Raw genomic sequence first — 24,619 nt, forward strand, 5'->3', positions numbered from 1 at the left:
TAGCGTTAGCAACGTTAGCCATTGTTGCTAACGCTAGCAAACGCTAGCAGCCAGAAACAAACATAGTTAGATGTTTGTTTCTGGCTGGTCCTGGCTTCCTTGTAGCTCCTGGTTTGTTTTCTGGCTGCTAGCGATAGCGTTAGCAACATGGCTAACGCTAGCTACCGGGGAAAACCTATCCTATTCCTCTTTTGGTTGCTCAATGGATGACGCACTTCCTTTGTGCCGTAAATGGAGCCTTCATTCTCCCGGGATATCGAACCCGGTGGCAGACAGAATTGCATAGTGAAAGCGAGGCTTATAGGGAACCAATCTAAATGCCGATGGTGTCATTATTCTATAGCCATTACACTGTGCAATCAACATTTACTTCATAATGATAAGTTAAAGCAAAAAAAGTTGTCTATAGGGTCTTTAAAGGTTAAAGTTAGTTTAGGATTTGGGTTTAGGGTTAAGATTAGAATTGGGATTAGAAGAGCATCATGGTCTGGGTTGTAGAGCAGCAAATTCTTCTGTCACTTGGTCATGATGAGAAACTGTGGGAACAGATTGTCATACAGAAACTCAGCTGTGTTATGTCAATGATTCTCTCTCTCTCTCTCACTCTCTCTCTCTCTCTCACACACACACTCACACACACACACAATGCAGTGGGAGAAGCAAGGGTGTGACTGCCTCCAGTAGGAATGCAGTAGTGTGTGTTTTTATCTCTGCGCACATACTGTACACACTCGCCAGCTCACTTTAGGTTCTACATGACAGACAGGAAGCTTGTCACTTACCGAAACAGCAACTTGAATATCTTTTTTTGGAGTAATCTACAGGAACAGATTGAGAAGAGAAGAAGGAAATAAAGAGAAATATAAACAGAGGCAGAAATACAAGAGGAGGAGTTGCATGAATAGATGGGACAGAAATATAAGACAAAGAGAACTTGTGGTAGATCTAGATCCAACTCCTTTGTCGGTTTTATTCTCCAGCTGAACTTTTATTTTTCTTGGCATTTGAGGATTCTATTTGTTACCCGGTTTTTAATTGAATGAACTTTTGTGGATTCTGACTCTCTCTTTGTGGATCTTAACATTTCAAATGGAACTTCTGCTCAGTTGAAATGGCCAGAAGCGGATTCTTTTTTGGTTTACCATTCATCTGAACACCGATTGTTTTTTTTAAACTATTGCAGCACCTGTCTCTACAGACTGAAAGAACTGGAAGATCATCTCAATTAGGCTTTGACCATTCCTCCCTCTCTCTGTGCATCTTTGTACGTCTTTGCCTCTCTCCACGTCTCCATTTCTGACTTTCAGTTCTCTCTCTCTCTCTCTCTCTCACTTTCTCACTGGGGAAGTTGTGAAACAGGTGAAAACTTGAAAGCATTTTCCGCAGTTGAGTCTTAACTGAGGCTTTGAGCGACTGGAGATGTTGTCAGGAGGAAGCAGTTTGAGCAGTTTGCAGGTAAAAGCAGCTGATGTGACGTTGAACTGACACTAGCCTCTGCACTGTCGGGACTGGAGATGACACCTCACTGCATCACATAGAACCGGCTCTTAAATCTGATCTTAAAGGTGAGCAATCCATGATGACCTACACACTTTCTTTCAGTCCTGAGAGAGGATAGTGATTTTCTCTTATTAGTTTTTTCCTCACTTTTAGGCCTAAATTCAATTTCAGTTTCAGTTCACTCAATTCACTAAATTAGTTTTCAACAAACTGTGAAAATTGATAAATGCCCCTGCATATGAGGGATGTTATATCCAATGTAAATTAGAATAATTGGTAACACTTTACAGTAAGGGTCACTAAGTTAAGGGTTAGTTAATGCTTAATAAGGGTTAATTAGGGCTTAATTAACAGTTAACTAATGTTTAATTTACTAATGGTGTTCATGTTAACTAAGGTATTAATTTATACATGATTTAATAGTTTATAAAGATGACTATTAAATAATGTATAAATTAATACCTTAGTTCAGTGGTTCTCAACGTGGGGTCCGGGGACCACCAGGGGTCCTTGAGGGCATCCCAGGGGGTCCCCAGCAAATTGATGAATTTAAACTTCATTATTTCATTCACAAGAACAATTATAGAATGTGAAGAATGACTGTTTTGATCATAGTTTCACTGTTATCTCTCTACCTACAATACAGATAGTCATGGAGTTCTGGACAAAATCATATCTGACAATAAAAATATTCTCAGATTTGGGTCCGAGAGATCCATGGCCCTAATGTGGACTACATTAGGGGTCCTTGATATGAAAAAGGTTGAGAACCACTGCCTTAGTTAACATGAACACCATTAGTAAATGATTACCAGACACATTAGTTAACTGTTAATTAAGGGTTAGTTAATGCTTATTAAGCATTAACTAACCCTTAACTTAGTGACCCTTATTGTAAAGTGTTACCGAATATTTTCAAATGAATGCTCTACCGTTTGCAGTTGACTTTCGGTTAATGTTTTGAATTGATTGAAACCAAATTGATTTGAGCCCAGCCTTGGATGTTACTGTTTTGTTTGCCTTTGCAGCCTGACAGATAATCTATCTGGGGCGACTATTTCAGAGAGTTCATGAAAGTTTACACAGGCCTAGGTTTCCTATGGCAGGTTAAACTTTTAGTGACACTGTTTTTAAACTAAATATTTTTCAGCTGAATAGGGATGTCACATGTTATCAACCATATTACACATACACAAAACACAAATAATTGGATGAGTGGAGAAGCCACAGAAAATTGTAGTTTCACCTAATGTATGATTTAGTGTGTGTTTATAGTGACAGTTTTAGCATGTGCGTAAGATTTTGTGTATATGTGAGTTCTTTTGCCCATTTAAACTGCATCACTTGTCTGTTACCATGGTGATGTTGTGATTGTTGCTGTGGACTTACCACCCAAAAAACATACTTATGACATTTGTATGTCAAATGTATGTTTGTATGTTTGTAGTGCAAACTTTTTTAGCATGGGTGTCCCCAGTAGGATATAATCAAAAAGTAGGAAACGGCTGATGCGCTTTAAATTTAGTCCATAAATAATATGGACCTGCAGGTGTGTTGACTCCAAATACAAAGTGAATTGAGTCGGTCCTGAAGAATTTGCATAATGCTCATAATTATAAAGAGCGTATACAGAAGTACGATACAAACTTGTGTCAAAAGTTCAATTACGTCTTCATCAGTGATACAATATTATTGACAAACCCATCACAATATATAGAGAGAGAATATAGAGAGAATACACACACACACACACATCTGATGTGCACTGGCATCAATTAGGGCAGTGATTCTCAACATTTTTCATATCAAGGACCCCTAATTTAGTCCATATTAGAGCCACGGACCCCCATTTGATGAGATTTTGTCTCTCAGACCCAAATCTGAGAATATTTGTATTGTTAGATATAATTTTCTGCAGAATTCCATGACTATCTGTATTGTAGGTAGAGAGATAACAGAGAAACTATGATCAAAACAGTCATTCTTCTATATTCTCTAACTGTGTTAACTTAATGTAAATGAAATAATGCTGAAGTTTAATAATTCATCAATGTGCTGGGGACCCCCTGGAACCCCCTCAAGGACCCCTGGTGGTCCCCGGACCCCACGTTGAGAACCACTGAATTAGGGCACTAACATCACACACAAGAAGTGTCTTATGTCTATATTTGTTTAAAAAAAGTCGGAATTCTTGAAGCTGCAGTCTTAAATTCAGTGTATAGATTAGCAGCAGCAGCATTCAACTCATTCTGTAAGAGTACCACTGTTTGAAAAACTAGATCCTCATAAAACATATTTATAGGGACTAAATCTGTATATATGAATATCATTCATGGCCTACCCAGAGCAGCTACATACAACATCTCACAGAAGATGAGTGGAAAGAAAGAGCTTGATTCATGTCCTGGGATGTAATATGTTCAGGTATGAATTAAATTACATTCTTCCCTCAGTAATAAATTGTTGTTAGATACCCCTTCAGCCAATCAGAATCGAGAATCGACAGAGACCCTGAATCCCCACCAGCTGCCCTCTGACCTCCCTGTGGGAGGGGCTACGAGCAAACCCAGTTTCCCTACAGGGATCAATAAAGTATCGATTAAAACCCTCAGACTAGACTTGTTCATCTGACAGTCAGGATGGATTATAAACCCCACATTAATCTATACACACATGCTCATGCACATACGCACACGTGGTGCAACATTTGCTTTATTGTCATTGACAGCTGACATTGTCTCACATGTGCAGAAACGTTTCCATGCCATTGAAAATACATTGTGAAACATCAATAAGTACATGGACATCTGTGGAAAAATGAATCAGGTTCAATGAAGAAGATTTTACTTCATAGCTTATAACACCAAGAGTTTAGAGAGGCCAGAAACACTGCCTTTAAAGGAATAGTTCACCCAAAAATGAAAATTCAGTCATCATCTACTCACCCTCATGCCAAATGAAACACAGGTGAAATGTGTTAGTCCATATAACACACAGGGAGGTTGCCAGCACAACATCATAGCAGCCTTCTCCAAAACAACTGAAGTCAATGGGGACCTGTTCTTTAGAGTTCCAAAACAAAAACAGGCATGAGGGTGAGTAGATGATGACAGAATTTTCACATTTGGGTGAACTATTCCTTTAATGTAAACCCATATAGAATAGAATAGAATAGAATAACACAAACATGTCCACAAGATAAAAACATCAACAAAACATCACATTAACAGAACAAAGATCTCTCAACTGTACAACAACAGTGCATTCATACCCTCGGTGTACAGCCTACACTCCCATATTTAAGTTTACTGTAGTTTGTTGACCACATTAATTGCATAATGGGATCTTTTTCTTTGCCAGGGGTATTCTACATGCCACTGTAGAATAAAAAAACTCAAACTCAGGGTGGAGGGGGTGTGTCTTGTCATCGATGATTGACAGGGCTTTCCTGTGTACCGCTGTGCTCTAAAGGTCATCTAATGGCTTTTGTTGGCGGCCTACTAGCGTCCCTGCTGTCTTAAAGGAATAGTTCACCCAAAAATGAAAATTCTGTCATCATCTCCTCCCCCTCATGCCAGTTGAAACACAGGTGAAGTTTGTCCATATAACACACAGGGAGGCTGCAGCACAACTCCATAGCAGCCTTCTCCAAAACAACTGAAGTCAGTGGGGACCAGTTCTTCAGAGTTCCAAAAAGACCTACAGTATATTTACACCATCATTTAGTGCAAATCTGAACTACAGCTGATTGATTTGCAACAAATAATGGTGTATAGGTCTTTCTATTCACAGTGTGATTGTTTGGCTGTTTTTGTTTTGGAACTCTAAAGAACTGGTCCCCATTGACTTCAGTTGTTTTGGAGAAGGCTGCTACCAAGTTGTACCGGCAACCTCCCTGTGTGTTATATGGACTAACAAATTTCACCTGTGTTTCATTTGGCATGAGGGTGAGCAGATGATGACAGATTTTTCATTTTTGGGTGCACTATTCCTTTAACAATCCTGTTCAGCTTGTTTCTACTTACTAAAGTCAAGTGCCCATGCCAGACAGAGATATTAAAAACAAGGATGCTCTCTATCAGGCTGACATACACTTTTTCCAAAATGTCAAGACCAGTGTTGGGGTCGTTACTCAAAAAAAGTAATGTATTACACATTACTCGTTACTTTTAAAAAAAGGTAATGCATTACTTTACTTATTTACTCCCTGTAGAAAGTAATTACTACTCGTTACATTACTTTTGCGTTACTCCGCAACATCGCCCGAGATGCATTGTCACATAATTGCCAGTTAACAATATAACGTTAAACCTTACATATGCCCACATATCAGCACAAATGCCTATTCTAATAAGGAGAACATACACAATTGTGTTTGTGATTTGTGATTATTGTATTTGTGATTTGATGATTTGTGTTAGCATGTCGGAGAGATTTGATGTCGTGTTCACAGCAGTGGATCGTTGTTGCTGGCCTGGGCACAGTTTGCACTTTACCGTCATATTCTTGTCCTTTGGCGCAACAAATTCGAAGTAATGTGCATATCTCCACCTCTTAAAAGTTGTAGACTGCTCTGCCATTTTTGTCCTATCTCCCGCACGAACTGTCTCTAGCCAAAGTCACACGAGAAAAACAACATAATTGTTTGATTAGTAACTGTAACGTGATTACTGAATTTAGGAACCGTAACGCGTTACATTACTGCATTACAGACAAATGTAATGTGATTACAGTAATCCCCAACACTAGTCAAGACTGACCCCAAACCCCTCCAGTTTCCTAATTAGCAACAGTCTCTCACAAACAATGTTGATTTTATATAAGAAAGCTAGTCAAACTCAGTTTGTCATCTATGTGTGTTCCCAGATATTTAAAACAGTTGACAGTTTCCACAGTTTGGTCACAGTTTGGTCACACAGTGTCAGTGATGAGAGTGGATCTGCTAGGTTTAGAATAAGTTCCTTTGTTTTTCCAACATTAATTAACAATGAGCTGGATTTACACCACTGTTCAAACTTGGAAACCTGAGCGAAATAATCAGAGACATCATCATTTTTATGGAAAAGACCCACTAAAGCCATGTCATCAGCATATTTAAATAGCTTGAAATTGCTGTTGTGTAGTGTCATATATGGTTATGTAAGTGTTGTCTTACGATAGCAATACAATTGCTAAATGGCAGAGATGTAGTAGAAGGCAAAGCCACTAAAATTGTTGGCATAACCATGTGCCTCATATTAGCATTGAAGAATAAATGAAAGGTAACCATGGCCATGGGATTACACAGTAGCTGAGATTGATGCCAAAGATGCAAATCCTAAAATGCAAGCTCACAATTCTGTACCACAGGGTTTTTATGAGTTTGTTTGCTTTGTTTAGTCTGTGTATCACTCTTATTTTGAAATTTAGTCTTGGTGTGCTAGAGGCACCGCAGGGTCGTGCAGAACGGCTCTTGTCCAGTAGGGTGACACAGTTAATTTCAACATGCATTGATCCAGTTCTGAGATGTTCAAAGTGGGTTTTAATGGGTGTGCTTGAGGCTCCGTTCGCTAAAGTGCGTACTACCCACAATGTCCTGGGTTTGACTCACTTCGCAGCACCCTGCCCCCCTTTCTCTCTGTTAAAGCTACACTAGGCAACATTTCGATGTTAAACTAATCCCGTCTCATCAGGCTAAATCACTAAGAGGGGCTGCAACAGAGAAGAGCATCCCATCCCCACTATTGAGACATAGTAGATTCGTCCTATTTGTCCAAATTAAATTCTGGTGTTGGGTATGGTCACTTCTCCACCCACAGAAAGTGACGAATTGAAATTTAAGAGCAAAATCCAAACATGTCTCTGAAACATCCCAGAGAAATCTGGACTCACCAACAGTAGGTCTTTTTCTTGACTTGTCCCTTTGGCATCCTTTGGTATGAACCAATCACAGACCAGCTTTTTGGTAAAAAAAAAAAAAAAGGAGCATGTTGTGTGAAATTTACTGATGTCACCTTACATGATCTCTTGGTACTGAAGTTCAAAGAGTCACCTGTTTTGCAGTTTAGTGCAGCTTTAACTATGAAATGAAAGCAGAACTGCCCCAAAAGGGGGAATATTAATAACGCAATCAAACCTTTGAGTGTCTGTTTTTGGACATACTTTAGGAGGAAGGTATCACATCAGAACCAGTTCTCCAACAGTTGCTTCTTGCCGCACAGTATGTGGTCAAGATTTCCTCTAAGGTTTTTGCGTGGGTCAGTTTCGGACTCAACCTGCAAGTAAATGCAAATGAACTGAAGCACTACTCCCTTTAGAGCTTCTGGTAGTCGACCCTCAAGAACCAGTGAACTACACTGTGCAACTGACATTACTTCTCAGCAGCAAATCATAGCAGTAGCATTTTCAAGCATTATGCCTTATGACACCAAACAAAAATAAACCTCCCCAAACAGCCGCAGACATCACAGATGCCATAAGCTAATGTACTGCAAAGGTGGTTTTGTCATGTTTTGACAACAAAGAATACATAAACTGCAGTTAACTCTGGTGTATTCAGCTTCCACTTATGAGTAACAAGTAGCCAGGCAAGAAGTATCTTCATAATTGTTGTTTGACTGAAAATCTTTATTGTGATAATATTTTGGCCATATGGCCCAACCCTAGCTACACCACATGGGAAACAGTGTCCCAGACCCTTAACTATCAGCCTAGCCCCTAAAACCTGCTTCATTTTAAAGGTAACGTTTCTGCATTAAAATATCTGAAAACGACTATTTTTTTGAGTTGTGTACTTACATTATCCCAAATGTTTCCAACAATGTTCAAACCCAGAGAAATCCGTAATTTTATTCAAGGTAACGGTGCGTTTCATTTGGTCGCCTGTCAATGGTGTCATATCCCCTTTACCCCCTAACTTCCTGTCATGGCGTCATATCCCCTTTACCCCCGAACTTCCTGTCATGGCGTCATATCCCCTTTACCCCCTAACTTCCTGTCATGGCGTCATATCCCCTTTACCCCCTAACTTCCGGGGAAACACGGGAAACACCAGATGATCCGTCAGAGAGTGAGGAAGGAAGTCGGCCAACTAGCTAGCTAGCCGCTGTAGCCGCTCTGTTGTTTTTTTCATTCTACTGTTTTTATCGTTCACTCGTGACGGATCGCGATTATTCATTCCCGTTTGCTGCGGGTTCTGAAAATGTCCCCGTAAAAAAACTCCCATGATCCCACGCTACTTCACGACGTCATCAAAGTACGTCTTTTGTTATTGTTTTGATTGAGAGACCCCTAGAGGCAGAAATGACATACTGTGCGTTTAAAGCATTTAAAACACAAGAGATGAACCATGTAAAGAGCCACTTCTTGCTGAGGCTCTCCATCTTTGTTCAGTACAACTTGATTCACAGTACTGATCTGTTACGGCCAATTAGTCTTCCTGCTGCGGGTGTGTCTCAGCCTGTCTGTCGAGTTAGCGTGCTTCACATACCTCTCCTGCCTCTCCTGCACCGCTTATCAGGGATTCACCACTTTTTTCACTGGTGGCATTGGTGCTGATAAAATTTTTTGAAGTTAGAAAATTTGGTGGCACTCTTTCCCAAGGAAGCTGCTTGACTCGAGGCGGCAACTGGTCTATTTGTGGTTCATACAAAGCGGTTTGAGTGGCTGTAGTGTGGACGCAGATGAAATGAGGTTGAAAATGTTGTTGTCCGTTACATTTTAGACAGCGGTGTTCCTCTCTGCAACCAGAGAGCTGTAGTTACCTCAGGTTTTGCAATCTCGGAACCCATCGTCTATCAGTCTGATGACGATTAGACTCTGGGGGTGACGGCCAATATTTGGGGGTTTCAGGTGTAGCCAGTGGACATCTGGGCCAAGACTTCCTCTTCCGTGCACCGATCATTGTTTACAGTCCGATTAGCAACTTGAGACGCACCGGAAACCCCAAAATATTGGCCGTCGCCCCCAGAGTCTAATCGTCATCAGACCGATAGACGATGGGTTCCGAGATTGCAGGTTTTGGAAATAAGCAGCGTGCACTAGCTAACTGGCTAACATGCTAGCCTGTGCAGTTCCATAACAAAACAGTGCCTGGCCCTGAGGTTATTATAAAATACCAGTCTGGGATTTCTTACAATCATTAAAACATTTATCTGTATAATATACACATACATCATGTTGGTGCAGCAGTCCATACAAACTAATCAGTGAAGAACCCAGAATGTTCTCGCATCTCGTGAATGAGAGTCACTATGGTTGTTTGGAAATTTGCAGCTAAAACGTGAAGATTTATAGTTAAATTTTCACAATAATAAAACTTTTACTTCTTTTTATGAATTGCAGATTAATCTTTATTTATAGAAAATTATTTTACCATGTGATCAATTCTATAGTGTACAGGTATAGAGGAGTGAAGTGTCTCATTCTGACTGACCAAGCTGAATTTGTCTCTTGGTGACCTATGGCAATACCAACAGAAACTGTGACTGTAGGTTTTAGAGCGGGAGTAGCCTACTCGTGTAAAATGGCACTCACATCCCTATAAATGTTCAAATCCATGCCAAGTTTAATATTAACCATCTTAATCGAGGATGCCAATAATTGTACACCTGCTGTCACCTCCTGCCCTAATTATGGCTTGTGTCCAACTCATTGTGGCCACAGAATGGAATTCCTTGTGTGACCAAAAATGCAGTAATGCAAGTGGATTGATTTCAACATCCATTCAATGACTTATAATGCATTAAATATTTGCATTTGCAAATATGCATACCCTTAAGTACTATCAAGAACCACAAAGAACACCAGATTTTTACTGGAAAAATGATGCTGTATAGAAAAACGCAACTTGCTTGTGACTACAATGCTTTGCATAAATATGATCTTTGATGAAATAATAACACTGGCTTTGATAGGACTTCTGTTATGGAGGTACACTTGTGTGCTTATGCCACACCTCATGATTCACCTCAGTGAAAAACAGCAATTTCAGGTGTGGCTTTTCAGTCACGCCCAACTGAATGTGTATGTGTTTGTATCCTTGTTGGAGCATGCTGAATAGCAGTGTGTGTGCATGCACAACATCAGAGACATACAGTACTATGCAAAAGTCTTAGGCAGTGATTCTCAACCTTTTTCATATCAAGGACCCTAATTTAGTCCACATTAGAGCCACGGACCCCCATTTGATGAGATTTTGTCTCTCGGACCCAAATCTGATGCCAACATGCATGATGCCTTTATGGTAATGAATCTAGCTGACATTAAACAAACTTTCTGCCTCTTCTCTCTTTTCCTCTCATTCTTTCATTTGTAAAAATAGTCCATTGAAATTCCTATTCATTCACTCATTTTTACAAGATTCAACGGATTGCAGTGACATGACAACATAGTAGGATTTGGGAAATCCCTCTGAGGCTGGAAGACAATACAAGGCCTTGATTGTGGTGTTTCAATTTCACGAATGAAGTGCAAAGTCTCAGATACAGGATAGTTTGTACAATGTAAAAAATGTCAAACTACACTGTAAAAAAATTCAAAGTAACATTTGCCATCACAAACACAGGAACGTCCTATTTCATTGCTACTTTTCGTCTTTCTCTCTAGTCGATACCGCTGGTCAGGCCCTTGCCGTAACCATGGCTCCCCGAGTTAAGCCGCGCAATGGGCGTGGCCTATCGTCTCTACTCTCCTGCTGTTTCAGGGGAAGTGACCAGCCAGAGATCACCTACCTCCATGATAACATGACTACCATGGCCGCGCTAGAACCCACCCCGCCCATGCCCCCCCTTGAAGAGCTGGACGCTATGTTTACTGAGCTAGTGGTGAGTACAAGTGTCAGGTTTTGGTGTCAGTCCCTCAGAATGAAAGAGCGAGGGCTTCTTTCTTGAGCCGCCATTTTGCACCAAGAGACGTTCAACGATCATACAGGGAGAAATCCATCGCAGAAGAGGAGAGAGACCGATTTCTCCACCCACAGGAGCCTCAATAGACCAGAATGCAATGCAGTCACGTTATGAGTCCCACACAAATGACATATCAACATGCCCAATCAGAAGCAACGGATGTTCTTTTCTACTAAACAAACCTAATACACCCCACTTTGAAGTCAGCTCACAGATTTTCACTGTCTGAGTTACAGATGCAGTCCGATTTCTCACCTACTGACCTTTTGTGCTCCACATTATACAACATGGGACTGGTCAAAACAGTTTGTTGGAATAGATAGTTTGCATTAGTAGAGTTTACGTTAAAGGATAAGGCTGGTGTTTTTTAATGCATTTCTTGCCGTCAACAAATCCTATGAAAATAACAAAATCAGCAATGAATTTGTTTTGCTAGCAAGTCTCGTCCATGTAGCCGATGCCCAATGCAGTCATGTCCGAGCAGCCATAGAACTCCATTGTATAAAAAAACCCAATTAAAAACACATCAAAGAGCCATGCAGCATATTTCATCATCACGATGCACCGAATTTTTTCCTCAAACAATGTAATAAGCCGGCTGTAAACATGTTTGCGATCTCAGGAAAGTAGTTCCGTAGCACAGAAAATAGTCCCCGGCGTAATGAAGAATTTGTTCCCATTTGAATTTGATTTGGTAATAACTACAACAGCCTGACTTTTCATGGTAACAGTTAGCAATTTTTAAAATGTAAACTATGTCTTGAGCTGTATTTCAAGGTTTTTAGCTTACAATTGGAGCCAATGGCTTCCGGGTTGACAGTTAAAAATGGAACCTGGGAAGTCAGAAAGTAACGGGAGTAGAGCAAACGCATTGTTGATTTTGTTATTTTCATAGGATTTGTGGACGGTAAGAAATGCATTAAAAAAACACCAGTGTTATTCTTTAAGTTTGTGTGACGTGGGACTAGTCAAAATAATTATTAGTATTTCTGTAGTCAAAAGTATCCATAGTCAAGTAATCCATTTGAATACACCATTATTAGAGTTGTATTTCTTTTTAAAAAGTTTAAATAAAGACAAAGGACACATTTGTGAGACCGATCATGGATATGGGAATTCATTCACCCTGCATTAATAGAGTCATACACTGCTTGCATGGTGGGATACTTGGAGTGCGCTTTTACATGTGTACTTTTTTCACACATCATCCTCTCTTGTTATACCTCTGACCCACACAAGTCCTGCAGAGATTGGCTGTTGCAATTCACTCGCTTGTTCTCACACCAAGTAACTGTGCCAGACATGTCAAATCAGACTGAGGATATTAAGGGAAGGAGACTTTTTGTGCATTACCTTTGAGTTCAGTCCTAACTTTGCCATGCCATCTCCTACTAGCAAAGCAATGGCTTGCTTTTTCACTTTTCTTTCAGTGTTGTAAGCCTATGGTTTGAGTCAAAGAAAATAAAGTTTTTTTTCTCTTGTGAATAATTAGTATTCATATTGCCCTTCAAAAATTAATAATTTTTCAACCTATGGGTTTATCTCAGCCATTGTTACATTATTTAACAGTGCATTAATAGTGTGACCATGTAGGCTATTGTCTTATGGTCAGTCTCTTCCCTCATCTCTCTCCTTTCTCCTCTTCTACTCTCCTGTCATCTCTTCCCCTTTGCTTTCTCCTTTTCCTCTTCTCCTTTCCCTCCTTCCCTTTCTTTTCTCCTCCTTCCCAGGATGAATTGGACCTTACAGAGGAACATAGGACGGCCATGTTTGCTTTGCCGGCAGAGAAAAAATGGCAGATCTACTGTAGTAAGAAAAAGGTACTGTCTCTCAACATAGTGTATGCTATAAGTGTTAGCATGGAGCACCAGAGCCAGTGATCTACCTGGGACACATGCATTTGTAATTTGATGCCTAGTATATGTAAGTGTATCCATAACCTTGACCTGTGTGTGTCTGTATGTATTTCAGGAGGCAGAGGAAATCAAAGGAGCAACTAGCTGGCCGGAGTTTTATATTGACCAGCTCAAGTCCATGGCTACTGTGAGTAACCTCTAAAGTCCAAGTTACCATCCTGCTTTGTTGGTTTCATTTTCATTCAGAGACATGGATGGACAGTTTTTGCTTTATTACCTGCTTTGCTTCATTTAAATTACCTGCGATTTTTAGATCTTTTATATTTGATAGTAATGCTTTTGAGTGAAACTCTCAACAGATATTACATGGGACTCAATGCAGTGCTTTCTGGCATTCCCTCCATAGTTTCTGATTTTAAATATGGTAAAAGTGCATTGCAATTTTGTGCGGCAGACATGCTAGCTCCACATTCCTGTTCCATGGCTATAACTAAGTATTTGGCAATATTATACCAGATGATATCACTAAAGGCACTGATATATTTACATATCTAACAACATATTGGACAATCTGGCCAGCCCCTCTGTATCATTTTGCCGTGGTTCAGTTTTGTAGCCTATTTGGAATTTTCAAATTGTTGTGAGCCATTTCTGTTTTCATCCCCTCTCTTCTCAGAGGAAGACTCTGCTGGCGCTGGAGGAGGAGGAAGAGGAGGAAAGAAATAAAGTCATAGAGAGCCTGAAGACAGCACTAAGGACACAGCCCATGAGGTAGAGGTTTTGCTCTGCTGATTCTCAGGCTTTTATCTCAGTCTCCTAAATACAGGTGCAGACAAAGTCTCAGCAGTCTATTGTAATTGCTGGAACACATGGTTGTTTTACCACATTTTGTTCCATAACTCACAAAGATTATTCTTGCATGACAATGTCTCTCCAAAGTAGGGCTGAACAATTTTGAAAAAATATCTAATTGCGATTATTTTGACTGATATTGCAATTGCGATATGATTTGCGATATTAGAGAGAATGATGATTTTTACATCATTATTCTCATTTTCATTGAAAAACTTATTAAAATGATTATGGTGTGATTTTTGCGGGGATCTGTACCAAACAAAGATGTTTTCTTAAGTCTGTAGAATATGATGTGTAGGCCAGGACATCTCTGCAGCACCACAATATTTACTTTAAAATGGTATTTTGACACATTTCACCTTTAACAAATATTGCGCCTCCTGCGATTTGAAAATTGCAGTAGGCCATATTGCGATTTTGATAAAATTTCGATTAATTGTTCAGCCCTAAGTCAGTCAGTAGGTGAGGACTCTTCCTGTCCTTTACGTTTAGGCACAGCTAAGCTTAGACATATTCTATCAGAATGTAAAACAAAAATAAAAATACACTTGGTGTTAAAAGGGTCTGCCAGAGGCAAATGAGAGCAAACATTGGAAATTAATAAGGAAAGTCCTTAGGAAGGACTTCTGTTAATGCAGTAATCCCGCTAACATGGAGTAATTGCCTTAATAAAAATGAATAAATCCAATATTAGTGATGATGATCAGACATATTTGTGCATCGTTACAAATCCGATATTTGTGTTTTTGCAAATATGGTTTTGAGAAGATTTAGAAAGCAACCTGTATTTCCCCCCAGGTTTGTGACTCGATTCATTGACTTGGACGGCCTGACTTGCATCCTGAACTTCCTCAAGTCGATGGACTACGAGACGACCGAATCCCAGATCCACACCTCGCTGATCGGCTGCATCAAAGCTCTGATGAACAACTCCCAGGGCAGAGCTCACGTCCTGGCACATGGCGAAAGCATCAATATTATTGCACAAAGTCTCGCTACTGAAAACATAAAAACCAAGGTACGCTGGTCTGACATTTGCCCGTTCACTGATTTTTTTGTAACATAATTAGAAATAGTCATAATTAAAGCTGCACTAGGCAACTTTGCATGTTGGCAGCCCCAAATGGCACCGAGGGTAGACTGAAGTTTGAGGACTTAAATTCCCCAAAAAACGCATAACATCACGTCAGTAAACTGCACATTATTGGTATTAGTACATCACAGTGAAACAACTCGTGGGTACAAGAATATACATACAGCCTCGTGTATGAACAAAAACAATACCAGCAGGTGAAATACAGAAGTCCTTTCATTGTCTCGGTTTTAGTTGACCCTTCTCTCCATCCCTAGGTTGCAGTGTTGGAGATCCTTGGCGCTGTCTGTTTGGTGCCAGGAGGCCATAAGAAAATACTAGAATCCATGCTGCACTACCAGAGGTTTGCCTCAGAGAGAACACGCTTTCAGGTGTGTGTTTGTGCGGGTTCATTTGTGTGTGTACTTTGTAGAACTGTCTGCAAAGGAATATTCAAGTGTTGATGAAGTAGATAAATGTTACAATGATGTCTTGACACATTGAATTGGTACTAATGTGGGAAAAAACATAGGTTGTTCAATTAACCAAAAAATGACTTGCTAACATTGCTAGTAGCAAGTTTCATTGGAACCAATGGGTGCCACTAATGGCAAATTAGCAGGAGGTATTCATTTGATTATCCGGTTATCAAGATTATCCAGATTATCAAGTTCCAAGTCGGCACAAGTTGTTGATTTTCATATTCCAGCTGTTTCAACTGGCTTTGTACTACAGACTATAGACAACTATATAGACTACTATACTATACTACTACACTATTTCCCCTATATGTATTCTACAATAGCAGCCCGCCACATGTAGATCATTACCTGCCATGCCAAAACTATTTGCAAAATAATTGTACTTTTACTCTAAATGGTCTCTTTAAGACAGGAGGCAGGTGAGATACAGTTGTGGTAAACACTAGCACACCACACGCAGTGCGTTTCATCTCCTCAAATTCACCTCTGCTCTTCAGTCAGACCAAGCATCTGAGAAGCAATGACACCAGAGATAGACTGTATGGGCTGACGTTGACGTCTTTGCGACAGTGATGTAAAATATTACTACTAAGAGACTCAAGGGGTCTACTTCTACTTCTACTGGTAACAGCTTTAAGATTTTCTTTGTGTGTGTGTTGTTTTGTGTGTGTGTTGTTTTGTGTGTGTGTGTGTGTGTGTACAGACTCTGCTGACAGACTTGGATAGATCCACCGGCCGCTACAGAGATGAAGTCAGTCTGAAGACTGCCATCATGTCCTTCATCAATGCTGTGCTCAGCCAGGGAGCAGGAGAGGTGAGAACCCATGGATCTCCCTCCCTTAACATCTGTCAACCCCTTCTATCTTTTTCTTCTCGTCTTCTATGATGCCTTTTCTTTCTTTCAATCTTACCTTCCTTCCCTGTTTCCTCTTCTAGCCAAAGTAGCAATGCGTGCGTGTGTGTGTTTTCAGGCCAGTCTAGAGTTCCGTATCCATCTGCGTTATGAGTTCCTGATGCAGGGTATCCAACCAGTCATTGACAAGCTACGCTCCCATGAAAACTCCACGCTAGACAGGTACGATATCACTGCAACTCCAAACTTACAGGTGGTGCTTGTAGCATTTTTAAGCATCAATATATCAATACATTGATATTAGGGCTGAACGATTTTGAAAAAATATCTAATTGCGATTATTTTGACTGATATTGTAATTGCGATATGATTTGCGATATTAGAGGGAATGATAATTTTTACATCATTATTCTCATTTCCATTGAAAAATGTATTAAAATGATTATGGTGTGATTTTTGCGGGGATCTGTACCAAACAAAGATGTTTTCTTAAGTCTGTAGAATATGATGTGTAGGCCAGGACATCTCTGCAGCACCACAATATTTACTTTAAAATGCTATTTTGACACATTTCGCCTTTAACAAATACTGCGCCTCCTGCGATTTGAAAATTGCAGTAGGCCATATTGCGATTTCGATAAAATTTCGATTTTTAATTGTTCAGCCCTAATTGACATATTAACTGTGATTCCTCGGTGTGATTCCTTCCATGTCAAAAACACATCCTTTCATGACTAGCTGTCTTTACGATTACTATATTTTACTGTTCGTCAACCTACTCTTCACTGGGTGTGACATCATCATTAAACTGTGATGCTTTACTGCTAATCTCCAGGTTATCCGATGGATTGGTATTAGCAGATTGACAGGAGTTGATTGTAAATGGATTTCTTGGTTTGGTTGTTGTGTTTCAGACATCTGGACTTCTTTGAGATGTTGAGGAATGAAGATGAACTTGTGCTGTCCAAACGTTTTGACGCTGTGAGTCATGCAGATGTTTCATACTGTCAAACTGCTTCAATACTGCAACCTTTCTCTAGAATTACACCATTAAAACTCCATGCCTATTGACTGGTCCCAGTCACTAAGGAGCTCAGTGTGACAGTGTGATTGCACTGGATCTGGTCATGGCCAATCAAAGGCCATCTGATGAAGGAGATTGTCAAATTTCGATGCTGACATCCAAAAATATCGGGGAATCTCTCTCTTCATCAAAGTTCCACAGGGGCAAAATGAGAGAATAATGTTCCTCATCTTGCATTTTTGACCTATTTGAAGGACGCACATAACGTCTTCTTTTCAACTTTTTCTTTCAGCAGCAACTGATAGTGTATAAAAGTAGACAGAACTCTACGTTAGCCATTTTTAAATACCCTGCTCTACTCAGGGTGACTGGCCCATGGCTCCAGGCTTACTGGCTTTGCTGCCCCCTTGTGGATAAGCGGTTTATGACCTCAGACTGGTCTGACCATTTACATTTATGAGTATGCTTTGACTTCACTGTAGACTGACAGTTCTGTTGGGTCATTTCTTCACCTTAGTAGGACATTGGTCCGGTTAGTTGATATGTGCTTCTTGTACAAAGATAATATCTGCAAGAAAAGTTTCCAAATGGGAGAAAGCTTTTGATCTTTTAATTTTCACCATGAGTAATCAGATAAAAACAAATGCTAACCAAAGATTACAGAAGAGCAGTATGCACTTTAGCTGTTAGATGGTACTAACTGGTACCTTCCCTCTCCTATATCCCTAAACAAAGTGAGGCTGAAAAATTCCAATGATAACAATTGGGAATCTGCAAAAAAATTCACTCCTATTCCAGCTGCTGTTATAGCATTAAAATCCTTTCTGATGTCAAATGAAACATGAAACATGAAAATTCCAATAACTGCATCCCACCTTGAGTGCATAGTTTATCAGTCAGGTGTGTGATATGTTAGAATCCTAGTAATAATAGTATTTTGTGATGTTTCCCCAGATCCACATAGAGACTAAGAGTGCCAGTCAGGTGTTTGAGCTGATCCGGAAGAATCTGAACCACACTGAGGCTCACCCGCACTTCCTCTCTGTACTTCAACACTGTCTGATGATGCCATGTAAGTCTGCCTGTCTTTCAGTCTGTCTGCCTAATAAACGTTCAATTTGAATGACTTTAGTGGCATGAGATTACCATAAAACATGATCCATGATCCAGTCTTTCGGGGGGTTCAGATCAAGGATGTCTGGAGCAGTTTATTCACACTCTCTCTCTTTCAATTCAATTCAATTCAGTTCAGTATGCTTTATTGGCATGAATGTCAGGTGAGCAATATTGCCACCAAGGATAATACAATTCAATAATGAGATGGAAAAAAAAAATATATATATATATATATATCTACAATTCATTAAATAAAATAAAATAAATAAATAGAAACAACAAGAAAATGGCAGAAAATAGTAACACATGTTTTGTGTTTGTGTTTGTTTGCACGTGTGTGTGTGTGTGTGTGTGTGTGTGTGTGTGTGTCATCTACTACTGTGTCTACTGTATATAAAAGCAATTAATGTTTCTTTAGGATCAATAAAGAAACAATTAACAGCAATATATTAATAATAATAAAAAAAAACACAAGAAGTGGAGAAGTAGCAGAGTGTGAGCTGTGAGGTTAGCATTAAAATCCAAACTTTTAATTTTTTAAAACTTTTAATTTGGAAACTTTTCTTGAAGATCTTTGTACAAGAACCCATTTTCTTTCTCACCTTCCTTCTCTCTCTCTCTAGCTTCTGCTTTTCTCTTTTCGATAAACTAGTTTATACTATCGCATTTTATACTTTGTTGTATTTGTTATAATGTATCATTATTATGTCCTGTCATATCTTGTGTAACGTTTTGTGCTGATCCCCCTTGGAAAAGAGATTTCTAATCTCAGTGAGACTCACCTGGTGAAATAAAGGTTAAATAAAAAAAAAATTAAAAAAATACTCTCAAACCTGGAAAACCTGAAACTGGAGCGTTTCCTTGTTTCATACAGTTTCTTCCTCATGCTTGGAAAGCCTAGCATAACAAAATGAATGAATGAATTTGTGTACTTCTACCACCTCTGCACAGCCCTTAAGTGTGGACAAACAGTGATGTGATCACATAAAATCCAATGTAATCAGATCCCAATAAACATATGGAAATGACAAGTGTAACCACAGCCTGCGTGAGCAAATCCATCAAGCCCCAAGAAGGTCTGTGCAAAACTTGTTACAGGGTACATTTGGTAGTGGTGGAAAGTAACTAAGTACATTTACTCAAGTACTGTACTTAAGTACAATTTAGAGATACTTGTACTTTACTTGAGTATTTCCATTTGATGCTACTTTATACTTCCACTCCACTACATTTCAGAGGGAAATATTGTACTTTCTACTCCACTACATTTATTTGACAGCTTTAGTTACTTTTCAGATGGAGATTTGACACAATGGATAATATAACAAGCTTTTAAAATACAACACATTGTTAAAGATGAAACCAGTGGTTTCCAACCTTTTTGGCTTTTGACGTCTTACAAAAAGCAGTGTGTAGTCGGGTCACATTTCAGATGTCTATGAGTTGTTAACAGCTCCACCAAATAGTGATTTTTCCCTCTAAACCTCACATGGTTTCATTTCAATAAATGTTCAAATGATCCAATATTTCAGCAAAAATCAAAGATTAGAGAAAAAGTCCAAAAACTGAAAACAGATTTGTGTATCAGAACTTTGTTTTTTCTTCTTTCCTCTCCCATTAATCATCTCACGACCCCTCAGATTTATCCGGTGACCCTTTGGAGGGGCCCGACCCCTAGGTTGGGAACCACTGGACTAAACTAGCTAACTGTATATAAAGTAGTTCAAACTAGCTCCACCTCCAGCAGCTACAACAGTAACATGCTGCTTACACACTGATGCTTCAGTATTAATAATCTAATGATGTCATATATAATAAAATATCAGTCAGAGGGACCAAACCACTACTTTTACTTTAATACTTTAACTACATTTTGCTGCTAATACTTATGTACTTTTACTTAAGTAGGATTTTTCATGCAGGACTTTTACTTGTAATGGAGTATTTTTACATTGCGGTATTGGTACTTTTACTTACGTAAAGGATCAGAGTACTTCTTCCACCACTGCCATTTGGTTATTATTTCCCACTAAAAGCCCTGTCTCAGATACAGCAGCCTTCACACCTACTCTCTTTGATGGGCTCTTTGTGTCTCTGTGTCTCTCTTTCCCTCTCTTTCTCTCGCTGTCTATTTCTCTCTTGACCAGATAAGCGAAATGGGAACACAGTTCAGTACTGGTTGCTGTTGGACCGGATCGTTCAGCAGCTGGTCCTCCAGAACGACAAAGGCGACAACCCCGACGTCGCTCCGTTGGAGAACTTCAACGTCAAAAATGTGGTCCGCATGTAAGTCTCTAGGGTTCTTACCTTTGACTGCTGAGCAGCTATGCCAGTATGGAGGACCACAAGTGTCATGGAAATAGTAATAAAGCATTTCATTAATTAATAACTAATTGTACAATAAATTTGTTTGCAAATTAATTTATTAATCTATGAATAAATAGACTAAATTACAAAGTAATTCATTACTTGATTATTTAATGGGCCCTGGGCCCCCGCACAAAACTCTTTCTGATTCCCCAACCTATCTAAAATAGATAAATAAATGTCAGCTGTCACATGCACTTTCAATAGAGTGTACGGCTCAAGCACAGTTTTGTCACATTTTGCTTTTCGTAAGAGAGATGCACAAGATGCTTGAAAACCCTACTTTCCATTGATAAAAACTTAACTCACATCTGTGTGTGTGTGTGTGTGTGTGTGTGTGTGTGTGTCCGTGTCCACAGGCTGGTCAAGGAGAATGAAGTCAAACAATGGAAAGAACAGGCTGATAAAATGAGAAAAGGTACAACTGCGGGGTTTTTTTTTCTTTTGTTTTTTCTACTTTGGCTCTGTGAAGCACATTGTGTTGCTTTTTGTATGAATTGTGCTATACAAATAAAGTGGTAACACTTTACAATAAGGGTCACTAAGTTAAGGGTTAGTTAATGCTTAATAAGCATTAACTAACCCTTAATTAACAGTTAACTAATGTGTCTGGTAATCATTTACTAATGGTGTTCATGTTAACTAAGGTATTAATTTATACATTAGTCATCTTTGTAGACTATTAAATCATGTATAAATGAATACCTTAGTTAACATGAACACCATTAGTAAATTACACATTAGTTAACTGTTAATTAAGGTTAGTTAATGCTTATTAAGCATTAACTAACCCTTAACTTAGTGACCCTTATTGTAAAGTGTTACCAATAAAGTTTGACTTACATACACACACAGACACATGTACACATGAATGCCACAAGGTTACAATCCTGATGTTGTAGTCTCCTAAAATATAGAAAACAATAGGCAAGTTATACATTTTTTATTAGCCAAGTTGAGGCAAGTACACCAAGTGCAAAATTAGCTTAAAAAAAAAAAACAACTTTCTTTGGCTTAAGTTTGGCTTAGGTTTAATTCACCCAATGAAACGAATCAATCATACCTCTCTCAACCTGCATCCCCCCCTTCCCCCAGAGCATCACGACTTACAGCAACGCTACGAAAAGAAAGAGAGAGAGTGCGAGGCGAAGACGCAGGAGAAAGAAGACATGATGTCGATGCTGAGCAAAATGAAGGACAAGCTGCAGCGAGAGGGCGACGAACACAAGCAAGCCAAACTCCAGCTGGCTCAGCTGTCCACCCGGCTGCAGGAGCTCAGCTCTGTATGTGCAAACACACACACACACACACACAAACACACACACACACACACACACACACACACTATTCTGTCCCAGTTTCATCCCTTCCCTCTCTTTATCACTGTCCGCCACCCTTTCTTTTTCCTTTCCGTCTTTGTTGTTCCCTATCTTCCTCCCTCTCCGTTTGCATTCACTTGCCTTCCCTCTCTTTTTCCACTCGACTCCGCTCTCTCTTTCAATACATTTCTCTTTTTTTTCTCAGTTTTTACTAATTATGATGAATGAGAAAATTTGAATGGAAAGCAATATTTGCTAAAATTTCCCTCGATATCGCAAAAATGATTTTATGTTTTTTTGGCAGTAAATCAATGAAGTGATAAATAGCAATGGAAAAGCATTTGCCAACTAAATATTGACATTGGCTTGGCATGATCAGCCCAAGGAATGGTCAAATTTTATTGCGCAACAGTTCAAAAAGGCTTTGGATGTTAAACCTAACACTAAACCTAACCTTAAACTAAACCTAAACCTAAACCTAACCTTCAACTAAACCTAAACCTAAACCTAAACCTAACCTGAAACTAAACCTAAACCTAACCTTAAACTAAACCTAAACCTAAACCTAACCTTAAACTAAACCTAAACCTAAACATAACCTTAATCTAAACCTAAACCTAACCATGAAAAATATCTGTCCACCACAACCTGCAGAATAGTTAAACCTGCTGTTTCTCCTCCATCGTAGTTGTATGACCATCAGTGGGTATATTAGAATATTACCAAGTTCATTTCTTTGTTTTTGTCTTCAGAATAAAAGCATGCAATATGACCAACATTAGCTGACACCAAAGAACAATCACAACTTTCCCAAAATTAATCAATACTCTTTCCATTTTCTGGTTGATTTGTTTTGTGACATTCAGGAAGCTCATTTGTTCATTTCAACCCAGCTGATGGAAACACATTATATATTTTTTTTGACATTTTGAGATTAGCTTGACAGATGGATGGAAACAAAGTCACTGCCTCACTCTTTCCGTCCTTCTCTCTTTGTTTTCCATCAGAAGTATAACACTAAATATATAAGATGTCTTGTAGGCAGATTTGTGGCTCAGCCAATCAAATCCCACGCAGCAATTTTTGGAGCACTTCAATCACCATAATACACAGTATAATTAGGGATTGTTTCTTTGAATATCCCTCTGAGACACATGAAGGCATTCAACCAGAGATATCAGAGTATACATTTCACATTTAACACTGTGTGATAGAACTGCTCTTTCTCATAATATGGATTGGATATTAATATGGATTGGAAATTTTCTATTATAGAAGCATACAATATGCTACGGAAGAGGATTAGGGCCACATGTGAACATTTTTTTTTAGTTCTGAGATTAATCTCAGAATTCTGAGAACAAAGTGACTGACTTTATTCTTAAAATTCTGACTTAAAAGAGAGAGATGTGGTGAGTTCTTTGCTGTTTTGGGGGACAAAATGGCCATTTCAGCTTTGTCTGCACTGAAGAGAAGAGAATTGCCTGTCATCCATCGATCAGGGGTCAAGATTTTTAAAGAAATGGAAGATACATGTGAGAATGTCAATGTAATGAATCCATCTATCTGACACAGTTATTTTCTGCTCTGCTCCTAGACTTGCAGTGTTCCAGGTGGACCTCCTGTTGCTCCTGGTGCCTCTGGAGGTTTAGTTCTTCCTCCTCCATCAGTCGCCGGCCTCCACCCGCCCCTCCCTCCTCCTCCGCCGCCGCCGCCACCCCCACCAGGAGGCCCGCCGCCTCCCCCGGGTATGGCTCCCTTTGCCCCCCCTCCTCCTCCTCCAGGCGCTCCCCTGGGAACCGTCCAGAAGAAGAAGAATATTCCCCAGCCAGCTAACCCACTGAAGTCATTCAACTGGAGCAAACTGTCTGAGGTACAGTTTCTACTACTGCTTATACTACTAGACTACTACTGCTACTACTATTACTGCTACAATTGCTGCTACAACCACTGCTACTACAAGTACTACTACTGCTACTATTACTACTGCTACTACTACTAATGCTGCTACTACTACTGCTACTGCTTCTGCCACCACTACTACTGTTATCACCACTTTTACTAGTGATGCTCCCACTTCTACTACTATTACTAGTTCTACTACTACTATTACTGCTACTACCACTACCACCACTACTACCACCACTACTACTACTACTACTACTATTACAACTGCTACTACCACTACTACTACTACTACTACTATTACAACTGCTACTACCATTACTACTACTACTACTACTACTACTACTAGTCTTACTACTACTACTGCTACTACTAGTAGTATTACT

The 24,619-nt window shown here is 39.4% G+C and overlaps 1 protein-coding gene across 3 annotated transcripts in view; it reads left to right on the forward strand.

Annotated features, from left to right (window-relative positions):
• The first annotated feature begins 763 nt into the window (after positions 1 to 763).
• The window catches only part of daam1a (dishevelled associated activator of morphogenesis 1a), a 36,646-nt gene continuing 12,790 nt past the window's right edge, over positions 764 to 24,619 (forward strand). For 2 of the 3 annotated variants that reach the window (XM_071543118.1, XM_071543192.1), the window contains exons 1-15: positions 764 to 1,565; positions 11,086 to 11,303; positions 13,115 to 13,204; positions 13,356 to 13,427; positions 13,917 to 14,011; positions 14,894 to 15,113; positions 15,446 to 15,559; positions 16,353 to 16,463; positions 16,621 to 16,724; positions 17,417 to 17,483; positions 18,481 to 18,598; positions 20,790 to 20,928; positions 21,369 to 21,427; positions 22,105 to 22,292; positions 23,926 to 24,201. In XM_071543118.1, coding sequence (XP_071399219.1) covers positions 11,118 to 11,303; positions 13,115 to 13,204; positions 13,356 to 13,427; positions 13,917 to 14,011; positions 14,894 to 15,113; positions 15,446 to 15,559; positions 16,353 to 16,463; positions 16,621 to 16,724; positions 17,417 to 17,483; positions 18,481 to 18,598; positions 20,790 to 20,928; positions 21,369 to 21,427; positions 22,105 to 22,292; positions 23,926 to 24,201 — 1,839 coding nt within the window. In that variant the 5' untranslated portion in view covers positions 764 to 1,565; positions 11,086 to 11,117. Of the gene's footprint in view, positions 1,566 to 11,085; positions 11,304 to 13,114; positions 13,205 to 13,355; positions 13,428 to 13,916; positions 14,012 to 14,893; positions 15,114 to 15,445; positions 15,560 to 16,352; positions 16,464 to 16,620; positions 16,725 to 17,416; positions 17,484 to 18,480; positions 18,599 to 20,789; positions 20,929 to 21,368; positions 21,428 to 22,104; positions 22,293 to 23,731; positions 23,741 to 23,925; positions 24,202 to 24,619 lie in introns of all 3 variants that reach the window. The other variant, XM_071543270.1, reaches the window with a different exon arrangement.

Source organism: Centroberyx affinis, unplaced genomic scaffold (genome assembly GCF_046629955.1).
Source record: "Centroberyx affinis isolate AG114_WGS23_722 - 3 ecotype Tasmania unplaced genomic scaffold, CSIRO-AGI_Caff_v1 ptg000021l_1, whole genome shotgun sequence".
NCBI classification, from domain to species: Eukaryota; Metazoa; Chordata; class Actinopteri; order Beryciformes; family Berycidae; genus Centroberyx; species Centroberyx affinis.